General features: G+C 32.9%; 1 protein-coding gene across 1 annotated transcript in view; it reads left to right on the top strand.

Moving 5' to 3' along the window:
- The window catches only part of LOC145259055 (uncharacterized), a 116,535-nt gene extending 106,417 nt beyond the window's left edge, over positions 1 to 10,118 (top strand). Inside the window, exons 11-14 of the mRNA XM_080116681.1 lie at positions 876 to 1,044; positions 2,355 to 2,472; positions 7,099 to 7,354; positions 9,952 to 10,118. Of these exons, the coding sequence (XP_079972807.1) occupies positions 876 to 1,044; positions 2,355 to 2,472; positions 7,099 to 7,354; positions 9,952 to 10,052 (644 nt within the window). The 3' untranslated portion in view covers positions 10,053 to 10,118. The remainder of the gene's footprint in view (positions 1 to 875; positions 1,045 to 2,354; positions 2,473 to 7,098; positions 7,355 to 9,951) is intronic.
- The last annotated feature ends 4,183 nt before the right edge of the window (positions 10,119 to 14,301 follow it).

Genomic DNA, 14,301 nt, shown 5'->3' with positions numbered 1-14,301 from the left:
TATATGATAATTTGTAGCGGACCAAGATATAATACCCTAGCTCGCCACAAGAAAATAATGAAACGAATGGAATTGAAGGAAACAAAGATTCAATTGATGGATAAGATAAACGTTGTTTATTTGCTGTTGAAAGAATGTTTTAGATATAACATGTGTTCATGTCCACGCGTGTATAACCAATGTTCGTTGCGGGACTGGTGTGGTAGAAAGAATAGGAAATGTGTGTTCATCTCAAGTTCGGGTCACTATCGTTTGTTCGCGCGTGGGAAGAGAAATGAGTGTTGTAGTGGAAATGAGAATGATAGTCCAGCGTGTAGACAAAGAAGAGGATAGAGGTTAAGCTGTACGCCATGTTAGCAGTCAGCTACGCTGTGGTGTTCTCAGGGGCCAGTAGTAGATAGAGAGAGAAAGAGTGTGAATGTGTACATACAGTCTGTTAGCTCGTGCCCCATACATAGTAGTAAGTGGGCGTGAGGCACGCATGTGCGCGCGCCGAAACGTCGGTGGCTAGCGCACCGACCAGCTACCTAGGAGGCTAGTCTTGAAAAAGGAAGAAGCCGGTTGTTGCTCTTTGTTTTATACTTGTTTCCGGTGGTCATTTGCGCATGTGTATAATTCCTTAGAAAGCGGAAGTGACGTCGTCCATGTGTGTTTTCGTGTGCGCGTGTGTGAGTACATATGTGTGCATTAGCGTGTGTGTCTATACACGTGAATGTGAGTGTATGTACGCGAACGTGAATATGTGTACATGTGTGGACGTGGGCGCATATGTTTGTGTGCGCATATGTATATGGCATAGCTTGAAATGTGAATGTGTGTTTTGTGTGAGACTTGAAAAAGGCTCGTGCAAATTTAAAATATTCTTATTTCCACAGACTCGGCGCCATTATCCTATAAGGAAGATTTGTTGGCAGAACTGCGCTTAATGAAAAAGATCGGACGTCATCCAAACATTGTCACAATGATCGGTGCCTGTACCAAGAAGGAACCAATAGCCATTGTAATGGAATTTGTTCCCAACGGTAACCTACTGAGCTTTCTCATGTAAGTGTCTCCTGCCGATCAGATTATAGAATCTTGCCAGAATTGTTGTACGTTTTATCAAAAAAAAATATGTACACATTAATTTTGTTTGTAAATTTGTTTTACGCGGTAGAAACAAGTTTCACTTATCTACGGTGGAGCATTCACCTGAATGTTATGATTGTCGTACTTTACATATGAGGACGTCTGTTATTTTATTTCTAAGATAACTATCTACAATGTTGCTGTACTTCTGTCTAGATTCGAAACCATTATCATAGTTACAATATTATGTCACTGGATTTCATCAGATTTATGAACATTTTATTAGCCATGAATGCGTACACATTAATTTTGTTTGTTATTGTTTTGAGATGTAGAAACAAAAATTACTTATCAAAGGTGAAGCATTTACCTAAATTCTATGAGAGAATTATCTCCCTTACATTGTCGTACCCTATACATACAGGCGTTTATATATTTTTTATCTATGAAATAATTATCTACGGGTACGTGCTTCACCATTTATTGCTACAGAGGTTCAGCCCCAAATATTAAAAAAAATTACTTTGGTTTGGGAATCCACCATATTGATGATTCTCAGAAAAGGATGAAACATATGTGTATGTGTTTAAATTTTTCTTAAATATTTAACATAATACTATTTATAGTCCATTAAAGATTATCTTTTAAGAGGAATAAAAATAAGCTGTCAATTAAGAGTTCAACAATCCATATATGTTTATATATATGTATGTACCCTTAGCTCCGTGACCTGATGAGACAACCTGTGTGCGCTGCGGGGCAGGAAGTGCAAGTCGACTGCTGGTCTGAGGAAGCATATGGTTGTGCACAGGGACACCATACCATAGAGTGGTCCAGTTAACCTGGTGCAGACACTTTACTATATATATATATATATATATATATATATATATATATATATATATATATATATATGCTTATACATGCATATATATCTGTGTAAATATGTATATATGTGTATATATCTCGGCATTTGTTTCCAGTCGTCCTGTACATACAATTCACGTGCCACTGGTATTTAACAATGTTGACTCAGGAGAGGTGTGGTTGGAGTTTGTGCACCTCCTGCCACAAAAAATTTCATGCGCTGGCACCCCTTCGTGGGTATTCATAGCCTGTCAAAGACAGAAGGATCCCTGTATGTATATATATATATATATATATATATATATATATGATGATTGCAACGTCTTGTCAGACGAGTGCCACTCCTTCAGACAAATAGGATATTTAACATTCTGTGCTTTGAAACAAAAGAATATTCCTACTAACATGTTTATTTTCAGAAAATGTCGTCATGAAACAGAAGATGGCTATGCTGAAATGGACGTCAATGTTGACGACAAAGAAAACCTAACTCCTGTTCAGATGTTATCATTTGCACGACAGATTTCCATGGCGATGGTAAAACTCTTCAATTTTTTTTTCTTCTTTTTCTTTTGCAATTTTTCTTTTTTTTTTTTTTTTGACTCGGCTCTTCCTTGCTAACATTGTTTTCCTTCAATTTATTCATTTTAACATTTTCTGAATTTTTTTTTTTTTTCAACTCGCAGGAAGACCAGACGTTGCTTGGGATTGAATGAGGATCACTTCAATGTATTTTTTTTTTCACTATACTCATAACACAATAAAATCCGAAAATTGGAAGAGAAGCTGCAGATACCATTATATTTTTCCATTATGCCATATTGAAATCATTTTCAATATGGCGTAATAGAAAAATATAAAGGCATTTGCAGCTTCTCTTCCAATTTTCGGATTTTAATCATGTCAAATCACACTTCATTTCCTTTTGATGGATTGATTGTTGCTATTTCTTCTGATGAGTTAAGGGCATAATAGATTCACTGATTGATTAAATGATTGATTTTGCGCTACGAAACAGATACTGTCAAGAATTGTATAAGTCAACTGAATTAAAGGAATAAATTATAAGATGGTCAACATCATGAATTTTGGAATATAACTTTTTGTCATTTATTCTCTATATTGCTCTGTAATTACATTCAGCTTCTTAAATAAGGATTGATATATAAGAAAATATATTTCTACAGAAATATATATACACACACACACACACGCACGCACACACACACACACACGCGTGTGTGTGTGTGTGTGTGTGTGTGTGTGTGTGTGTGTGTGTGTGTGTGTGTGTGTGTGTGTGTGTGTGTGTAAAAAATGAATACGAAAAGTTTATACATTTTCTTCATTCATTTTCTATTGGTAACGTGCAGGAATACAAAATGTTATGAAAAAGTTTTAAAAACTTTTTTTATAAGAACATAATTTCAACCGTACCTTTCGCCTTCCTCAATGTAATTATATATATATACACACACACATATATATATATGTGTGTGTGTGTGTGTGTGTGTGTGTGTGTGTGTGTGTGTGTGTGTATAAGTAAGAATTGGTAAGTATTATAACCAGGAACAAAAACATTGAAAATAAATTAAATCTACTCTTACTTGTTAGGTATTTATTACCTAAGTTATAATCTACAGAAATCATACATTTATGTAAAATACAGTTTTTTTTGGTATTCATTGAATGAGTCTCATTGCAGTTTCTATTTTCATCGATTAAGCTCTTGGGCGCTGCCATTGTATTCCATAAGCGATCACGAAAATCTACAATTTCTTGGTTCTGTAGCTTCTTTATGATTATATCTCTTCGGAGTGACATTGCCTGCAAAACATAGTTGTCACTAAAGTAAGGATTTTTTCTAGAAATTTTATAACCGCCTCCATAGACTTTTCTGCATCATCCCATGATATTGCTTCATCAAAGTGTTCTTGGTTATTTACATTAGGGTCAAGAGAATGGGAGCTGTCGCTATTTTCATCACCATTACTGCCTTCAGTAGTTTCCTCATCGTGTTTCACCCACATTTCAACATCATTAGCATTTAGTGATTTAAGAACACCGTGGTTGGTCGGTAACCGTATGGTTTCAAGAATTTTTCCTAGACCAGATGTATTCTCTGATTCTTTCAGTTCAGAAGCCATTGGCTGGGCATAATTTACCCCATACTTTTGTTAATATGCTTGCTCGAACTTTATTCCATGCACTTGTGAGAGAAAATATGGCATCTTTGATAGTAAAACGCTGCTGAAAATTGCTTATAATCACGGTACTATTTATCATATTCATCACAAAATCATTTCTGTAGAAACATTTTAAGTTCCAAATAATCCCTTGATCCATAAGTTGGATGAGAGAAGTCACATTAGTAGCACACAAAAATATTCCCGCAAGATGACATTAGTTCTGACTCAGGAGGATGTGCTCTACAATTGTCCAATAGAAGCAATCACTTTGAATCAGGTTTACCTAATTCAAGAAAACGCCTCTGGGCAACCGGCACAAATTCTTGCAAAAACCGTTTTTTAAACAACTGTTAGTTCATCCATCCATTTCGTGAAGAATAATAGGATTCTGGCAAAGGCGAAACTCCTTTCAATGCTCGGGGACACTTTGATTTGCTGATGACAAGAAGCTTAAGTTTATGAGTTCCAGAAGCATTAGCACATACCATTACTGTTAGTCTTTCTTTATTTAATTCGAATCCTTTTATTTTCTGCTCCTCGGACCCGGCTAATGTTTTTGTAGGTAAGCACTTCCAATTTACACCACTTTCATCAGCGTTGTAAACATCCTCTGGTGTTAAACCATAATCGACTGAAGGCTGGCTTAGGAGCTTTAAGAGTAGACGATTATCGTCTTGAATTTGTCACAATAATTAGATGCTGCGTGTGTATCAGCAGACCGTTGTTCGCCTGACATTGTTAATTGTCTTATACCATGTCTACTCTTAAAGCTCCTAAGCCAGCCTTCACTGAATTTCATATTTTCTGCGATATTCAACTCTTCCTTAAGAGATTTTGCTTTAGCAATTAACATGGCCCAGATATTGCTACACCTTCATTCCGTTTTGCTACAAACCACTCATGCAATATTCGATCGAATTCAACTTGCTTTGGTCTGCAAAGAGCCCTTCTTTTGACATGTCTTTTATTTGGAGAGAAAGGAGCTGCCTTCAATATTTCCTCCTTTTTCTTTTTGATGTAAAACAGTGTACTTCTTCCAATCTTATAATCTCTCAATATAACGCTATTTTCAACTCCAGCAACTAATTTTTCTATAATTTGACGTTTTTCGAATAAAGTTAGTGTCACTTGTTTTCTTTTAGAGTTGCAAGCCATTGTGATGGGTTGTTTTACACTATTTTAAATATAGCAATCTGAAAAAAACAAATTTACAGTTAATGTAAATTAATTATCAATAGCTAATCTACATTAATTACATAGTATCAATATTAACATTTCTGCGCAATATCTGACTAAACCATGTAAACAGTGTTACTGCAACTCCGCATCAAATATGCTAATACAATTTCAATGACGAGACAGTTCAAGTTTAGAGAAAGTTCAGGTTTAGAAGAAGTTCAAATGAGAGGAAGTCCAAATGAGAGGAAGTTCAACTTTAGAGGAAGTTCAAATTAAAGGAGTTTTACTGTACATATATATATATATATATATATATATATATATATATATATATATATATATATATATATAATTATTATAGTAAATAGTTATATATACATATATATATATATATATATATATATATATATATAATAATTATTATAGTAAATAGTTATATATACATACATATATATATATATATATATATATATATATATATATATATATATATATATATAAGCAAGATAAGACACTGATAGAAATTCAGATGAAAAATCCTGATAATTACTTGAAGTAATACTTTCAAGGAGATCCTAGCCAAAAAGGAAAAGCATATAATTATCCACAACCACTCAAAAAACTATTTTCAATAATTGTGCTGAAAAGCAAAATAGCGTCCATTCGCAGCTGAACATTTTGCTAACTGCATTTCATTTCCTCTGATGATATGAACCATTGTTGAAAATCCATGGATTAAGGAAATTAAAATAACCCCTTCTATATATTCCTTTGTCAAGCAATAAATTCTTAAATCGAATGTCTCTATATGTTGTTTTTTCAGAATTTAAAATTGAACCACGAAACTTATATATATATATATATATATATATATATATATATATATATATATATATATATATATATATGAAATCTATGTAAAAATACAATTTTGTAAAATCTGTTTTTCAAATAATTTGATTTGCTGCCACTGTCACTATCCTAGATGTTTGAAATAAAGATATTATAAGTGGTCAACTCCTCGACAGACGTTAATGTCTGTTAATATTGGGAGTGTTCGAATTTGAAAGATGTGTTTGGTTCATTAATTTCTATTTCAGTTATGTAAATTATTTAAAGTTGAAATAACACTCAGAATTCCAGCTCCAAAAACGAACAGATCTTCTAGCAAAAAGATTTTTTAAATCTTCAACAGCACCTACTTTGCATAAACACGACCATTACCCCGAAATCAAACGGTTCCAAGTTCGCGCCCACGTGCAGCCACCATTTCCTTGCAGTCATGGCTGTTTATTCCTTTGTCTCTCCACACCAAAATTACAAAATTATCTCGTTATCACCAATGAATGGTGTAAAACACATACATTCTTTTATGGGCCCATTTACCATCACGCCCATTACAGGCCTGTTATAAGTATCGTTTTCATATTAACATAATTTGAAGTCAATAATTTTTGCTCATATATATATATATATATATATATAGATCGTACAAATAATTGATTTTGTTGTTGTTCCTTCTTATGAAACGGATTTTTAATTTAATTATAATTTGATTTTTAAATTTTAAATTATCAATCACATTACTAAATATTAAATTAGCTCTAGGATATTTACCTATCGAGCTTATTATATATCTAAATTACAACGAGCACTTTTTCTTTCCTGTATTTTAATTAAACTAGTAATTTCACTATTACATTAACATACACTCTGCTCGTTAGACTATTGTTCTAATCTCCTTTAAAATATATATATATATATATATATTTTTTTTTTTTTTTTTTTTTTTTTTCAGCAATATCTTTCAGAGAATAAATACGTCCACCGGGATTTGGCTGCACGGAACGTACTCTTGGATCAGAACAAAGTGGCTAAAATCTGCGACTTTGGTCTTTCACGGGACATTTACAAGGAGAACATTTACCAAAAACTGACCAATGGGAAATTACCCATCAAGTGGATGGCAATCGAATCTTTAAGAGACAGAATTTTTACAACCTACAGTGATGTCTGGTCTTTTGGTATTTTGCTCTGGGAAATTGTCACGATGGGTTAGTTATGTTTATTTCAATTTTCTTTAAGGAATCATTCCTTATTTTATCATATTTTTTTATGAAAATCGCTCCAGACAAGACATGAAGCCGCTTGATACTTTAAAAAAAAATACTTCAGCAATTAGCCAATGATAAGCGTTGGATGGATAAATTCCAACTCAGAAGACAGCAATTCTTTCCATCTTTGTCAGAAACATTCCTCATCGAATATGAGGACAACAGGATGAAGTAAGGGAATCAGGTTGCCAAAAATAAATCAAAAGTTTACTTTCTGCTTTCCTTGATTGTTTGTATATGTCAATTACAACTGAGTATTAACTTCAATTTTCATTAGAGGGTATTAGATAATGGTAGCGTTGTGCAAAATAAAAAAAATACCAACAGAAAACTAAATAAGGTATAATTATATTCATAACTAGCAGAACCCGTGTCCTAGCATTACCTTGGAAAATTAAGGAAACCAAGAATCGCAACCATTTTGCAAATTTATAAGCCCTTTTCACCGAAAGTGCTAAGCATTTATCCATGATATAAAAAAAAAACACCAGTTAAGGTCAGAGATTATATCATCCAAAATGTGAAAATGGCACTCAAGATGAGAATAGTAGTCGAAAGAATCCAAATATGAATTACAACTGAGTATTAACTTTTTAATTTTCATTAGAGGGCATTCGATAATTGTAGCTATGTGCAAAAAAATGGAAAAATATAGACAGAAAACTAAATAAGGTATAATTATATTCATAACTAACAGAACCTGTGTCCTGGCATTACCTCGGAAAATTAAGGAAACGTAGAATCACAGCCATTTTGAAAATTTACAAGCCCTTTTCATCAAAAATGCTAAGTTATTATCCAGCATATAAAAAACACCAGTAAATAGAACTAGATATCATAGTAAAATGAAATCATGAGTGCTAGTTCAGAATTCCTCCTACATTAAAAAAAAAAATAAAATCTGTACCCGTCATGAAAAAACATTGCAAATTGATCAAGTAGTTTTATTTTTAAATAAGAAAATAAAATTTTATAGTGTACCGAGGAGCGACTGTCTTGCACTGATATTTTTAAAATAGTTTTAAGAAACAAGGGAGATAATTCTACGTAATTCAAACTTGTGAGGTTTTTGTTGTAATGCCTACAAATTTCCATTAATCATTTAAAAATTATTTTATTTATTAGAATAAAACTACTTCAATCTACACGACTCACGGAAAATGACACTTTCCCTCAGTCACACATACATCATACAAATCCTTCTTGGGTTTTGTCTTTTAATACAGGCGAAATTCTGAACAAGTATCCAATAAGCAAACAAGAAAACAATAAAAAACGAATAGGTAACTTAACGTGATATCCTTTTGCAAAGCAATATGTAAATTAACTTTCCGGTATCGATTACATTTCACGTGATCATTGTGATCACGGATAGTTTGGTCAGTGCTAGTACCGTTTGTTGTGGTCAATATAGGTTGACTCGTCACTTAATTGCAATAGTGTAGGGCCAAGCACCGAAGTGACAAAGTGTTATGTTCCTAAGATGGTCTCTTAAGTCTGGTTTTAATAAGATTATAACTATAGTTCCTGTAATGGGAATAATAATTTACCAGTACAACAATGTAACAGAAAATGCTGTCTCCTGATGCATTTTCTTTGAATATAAGAGCTAGAATCGTCCTGAGAGAGTACTACTCTCATATTTTTTATGGCAAGACATTAAGCCACTTGATTTAAGGAGCTAAAACTACTGCTACAAAGTCAAAAACTTTCCATCGATAAGTGTTAGATGAAATAGATTCTGGCCTAGAAAACAGCAATTTTTCCCTCTTTGTCAGAAACATTGTTCATGGAATATGAGGACTAACGAACAAAATAAGAGAAGCAAGAGTTCCGCGGCTCAAGTTCCACTTACTACGGTCCTTAAATTATAAAATGGGATCGAGTTAGTAAGAAATTCTTAAGACTTGATCCAGAAATAAATGAACAAATAAATATCTGAGGAAGTGTTGCTTGGTACTCTTTCTTGTCTTGACAGAGTGTAAAATTGAATCTGAAAAGAATGATCTCTTCTCGTCCCTACAGCCTTTGTTTATGCAGAAATATTGCTAGCCTGCTAATGCAAAGCTTTTCTTAAAACAAAATAGACAGCTAATAAGCATGAAAACTTCTCTCTTTTCTCACAGATTCTGATGACGACATAATTGGTTGTCAAAACAGTCAAGTTTTGATCTCAGCTTGAATTACGTAGCTTTCTAGTCACACTGAAAAACTCTGATGCAGCGAAACAGTCAGTGTATTGGATGACTATATATATACTAGAAGAATACCCATTCCAAGGCACTAAAATTATTCATAGAACAGTTTTGCACCATTTACAAAAATTAAAAACAAAATATAATAATAGTGAACCTTGCGTTTAGAATCCTTATTCTAATTTTGATCAAAATCCATCAGTCTATCTTCTACTTAAAAGCTTGGTTGTTTATGTCACTTATTGTGGGATTAAAACGCCAAATTTAGAATAAATTTACAAGGATTGAGTATAAACTAATATGAATGAGCAATTTATGCTGCATAATATTTTCGTTTTCCAGGTGCCTCACCATATCCAGGAATCCCGCTTTCAGATTTGTATCACGTGTTATCGACTGGTTATCGCATGGAAAAACCGAATAACTGTTCGGAAGAATTGTAAGTCACATGCATAATTTTAGATGCGTCTGTCTGTCAATCTGTCACGCTCAATACTTTTCCAAATTACACAATGTCATCATCAGCATCATCATCAGCAGCAGCGGCGGCAGCAACAGCGGCAGCAGCAGCGGCAGCAGTTTAACATCACTCCAGACAAGACATGAAGCTGCTTGATGCTTTAAAAAAACACTTCAGCAATTAGCCAATGATAAGTGTTGGATGAATAAATTCCAACTCAGAAAACAGCAATTCTTCCCATCTTTGTCAGAAACATTCCTCATGGAATATGAGGACTAAAGGATGACATAAGGGATAAGGTTGTCAAAAATAAATCAGAAATTTACTTTCTACTTTCCTTGATTTGCTGGCATATGTTGGGTGGCTTTTAGAAATCTGTTTCCAAATTTATCCCTAGTCAGGTTTTCTTGAAAATCATTTCTTTAATTAAGACCAAACTTTTTATAGGCCGAATGCTCTTTATATATGCCGTATGCCTGAGTCAAGACTCCCAAAACAGCTCCTTTATGGTGAACTGTCCAAAGGAAAAAGACCCGCAGGAGGACAGGGGAAACAGTTCGATTTGTATTCTAACTTATAGGAAAAACTAATCCAAAACAGATGTTCCTGGCATGCCGTAACTCACATAGGGGCTACAATTGCTGAATCCACACACAATGAAAAATGCAAGAGAAAATGTGACATTACAAAAGACAGAGCAGTCACCGCCACTGCTCCAGAATTATCCCACAGGTGTCCAGCATGCGGGAAATATTTCAGAGTTTGAATCCGTCTAACAAGCCATTGTTGAACCCATAGACCAATTGCATAATCACAGTCATTTTCACAAGCGATGGACGGATATCATCATATCTGTATGCAGCATGATGATGTGTGGAAATGAAACTTGACCATTGAGGTCATATGTTGCATGGAAAGAAATGATACAATGGATGAGTAATGTGAGTCTTAAAGACAGGTTTAGAGGAAGATGAAATCTGAACAGTATAGGGAAATGAGTGCTGAATAGGAGACTTTGTTGGTATGGTCACATTATAAGAATGCATGAGAGTTGTTAGGTTTATAGATGCAGAACAATTGAGGCAGAAGGGTTAGTTTCTAGAAGAATGTCAAGAAACACACGGAAAGGAGTGAGAGAAAGAGGAATAAATAAAGACTTGGTCAGAAATAAGTTAGTTTGGAAGTCAATTTCTAAAAGCTGCCCACTGGATGGATCAAATCAGTGTAAATTTTAAATATTTTAATTTTCAAATGGGAGATTGCACTCAGATTATGACCTCCCCACCCCTCATGAAAATCCATTAAAAATACTCTAAAGAAATTTAAATCTGGGAAATAGTTATAATTAATGTCTAATACCTACTGTTGAAATTTCACAAAGATCACAGAATAAGGGTTCTTGTGTTAGTATGTAGTAGAACAGTTGAGGTAACAGGGTCAGCCTACGTGGAAGGCCGAGGAAAACGTATGAGAAAGTGATGAAAATGGACCTGAGGGAAAGAGTGAGAAATAAAGACTTGGCCAGAGATAGTTTGGAAGTCAATTTCTTAAAACCGTCAAACATATGCTAGCATGTAAAATGGATGTTAAACCGATGATGATGATGATGATGATGATGATGATGATGATGATGATGATGATGATTCTAGAAGGTCTAAAGCATCGCGACCTTTTCATAGTGGCCATGGTTTCAATAACATTTAAAAGATTGATTCAAGAATTCTTAAGATAAACAAAGTTTGAAATAGAATTTTTTTTTAAAATTAAGTTAGTCCACATTTATGATTCATTGATGTTCTGAAGCTCTGTCTGAAAGGATGTTGAGTCCTTTGTATGTGTAAGGTCTGCTGTCTTGATTCGGATCTGTTCTGATTTTGAGAAGTTGGATTTCATTATATTATATACGTGTATGTATCAAGTATACATAAATGCAACATCTTTGTTGTTGTTGTTGTTGATGATGATGATGATGATGATGATGATGATGATGATGATGATGATGATGATGATGATGCATTTAATTCTGCAAATATTTTTCTTGTTATCTCTTTCTCAGATACATGTAAATATTACATTGTTTGCTGCTGTTGATGATGATGATGATGATGATGATGATGATGGTGGTGGTGGTATGGTGGTGGTGACCCATTTAATTCTACAAATATTTTTCTTGCTTTTTTTCTTTCTCAGGTACGACATCATGAGACTGACATGGGCCGAAAAACCAAAAGACCGACCAGAGTTCCATCAGTTGAAGGCGAAGATTGAAGATCTGTTATCAAAGAATTCCAATTACCTCGATCTTGCCCTCCAAGACCAATCTTCGGAATTTCTGACTGACAATGCCGATCCAGATAGCGATTAAAATTTTCACTCCCTCATCTCAGCGATGCAAAAACAAGAAAAGATGTCCTCGGCTTCTTTACGAACATGAAAGAAGCACCTTATTTAATTTAGTTTTTTTTATTATTTAATTTAATTTTTTTTTATTTAATTTAGTTTTGTATTTTTTTTTATCTAATTTAGTTTTTTAGTTTTTTATTTAATTTATTTTTATATTTTTATTCAATTTAGTTTTTTTTTAGTTTTTTATCTAATTTATTTTTATTTAATTTATTTTTTATTTAATTTAGTTTTTTATCTAATTTAGTTTCTTTTTTTTAGTTTTTTTATCTAATTCTTTTTTTTTTTTTAATTTATTTTTATATTTTTATTCAATTTAGTTTTTTTAATTTTTTATCTAATTTATTTTTATTTTTTATTTAATTTATTTATTTTTTATTTAATTTAGTTTCCTTTTTTTAGTTTTTTATTTAATTTAGTTTTTATCTAATTTATTTTTTTATCCAACATCTTCATCTTTTTACAAATCCCGTTTTGGTAGATAATATTCTTTGAAGTGTTACCACTTTGAAAGATTAGCTTGAACTGATGATAAAACCGCTTTTCAATCTTCATGAAAAAAAAAAATAGTTTTTCATCTGACTGATAAAAGACTAGCAAGAAGACACGATGTTGTCCGGGATTGAATAAGGATTACTACTACACTGTGTTCATAAAACCATAATACTTTCTTTTTTCATTACCCCCACCTCCACGTTTCACCTCCTAATATAGTCGAAAAAAAAAACTGAGATTTTGAAAAACTATCAGAATTAATGTCTTATAGATAAATGCTTTCCATTTCATTAAAATCGAATGTACGTTTTAAAGTTTTTAAATGGTTTTATGTTCACGGGAGAACTTAAGAGATTCAGGGCCTCTTCCATTGTCTTCCTGGGAAAATTTTATTGAAATTTCATCAAAATAGGATATATTTTTAGTTTTAAGTCAGGGGGTTGAAAGTAATGCCCTCATAGCTCTCCAAGGGGAGGGGGCACGAATAGATCCATTATATAGAGTGTTATGTAGAGATTTGAGACCACTTCCATTGTTTTCCCTTGAGTATTTATACATATGATTTAAATTTCACTAAAAATAATATAGATTATTTAATACGTGATAATATTACATCTATCAGCCATGTTGTTTGTTTCTCTATGAGACCACGAATGCATAAATGTTCACTAATGTTTTAGACATATCTGTATATATGTTAGAATAATAAAGGAACAGAAGTTCGCATGTAAAATTAAATCATTGAGTCATTTTAGGAATAGGTACCCGAAAAAATTTCAGTACTTGCGTCATCTGCGAAGATTTAAAGATTTGCAAACGTTAATGAACTTGACTAAACAAACTGAAGATATTAAAGGCCTTTAAATTTTGTTGGGAGTCGGGGGGGGGGGGGTACTTAATGAAAAAAACTGTTCATTTTATCTTGTATTTTATCGTATTATAAATGTTATTTTGGTATTTCTACACAATACAAACCCATTTTTTTTTAACCCTAACACTAACTCAACCCTTACCTTTTTAGTAAAGCTAAATGGAAAGGCATCAAAAAAATTCTAAAATGTAAAGTTGCAAACGTAATAACGATATCTAAATAATTATGCAAATGTCGGAACTTAATTTTTCTAATTGATTAAAAATAGTAAACAAGCACAAAAAAAAAAATCTCACTGTTCAGGTGGTTTTAAATCAATGAATATCTCCAACATCAGTTGGAGATATTCATTGATTTAAAACCACCTGAACAGTGAGATTTTTTTTTTTTTTTTTTTTTTTTTTTCCACTGTTCTTCCAACTGAAACCAAAATTCCCTTCTTCCCTCATTCGTTTTCTTAGTT

This window comes from Euprymna scolopes, chromosome 34 (genome assembly GCF_053919585.1).
Source record: "Euprymna scolopes isolate OS-2025 chromosome 34, ASM5391958v1, whole genome shotgun sequence".
Taxonomy (NCBI): Eukaryota; Metazoa; Mollusca; class Cephalopoda; order Sepiida; family Sepiolidae; genus Euprymna; species Euprymna scolopes.
The sequence above is the reverse complement of the archived record's forward strand: the minus strand, read 5'-3'. Positions and strand labels throughout refer to the sequence as shown.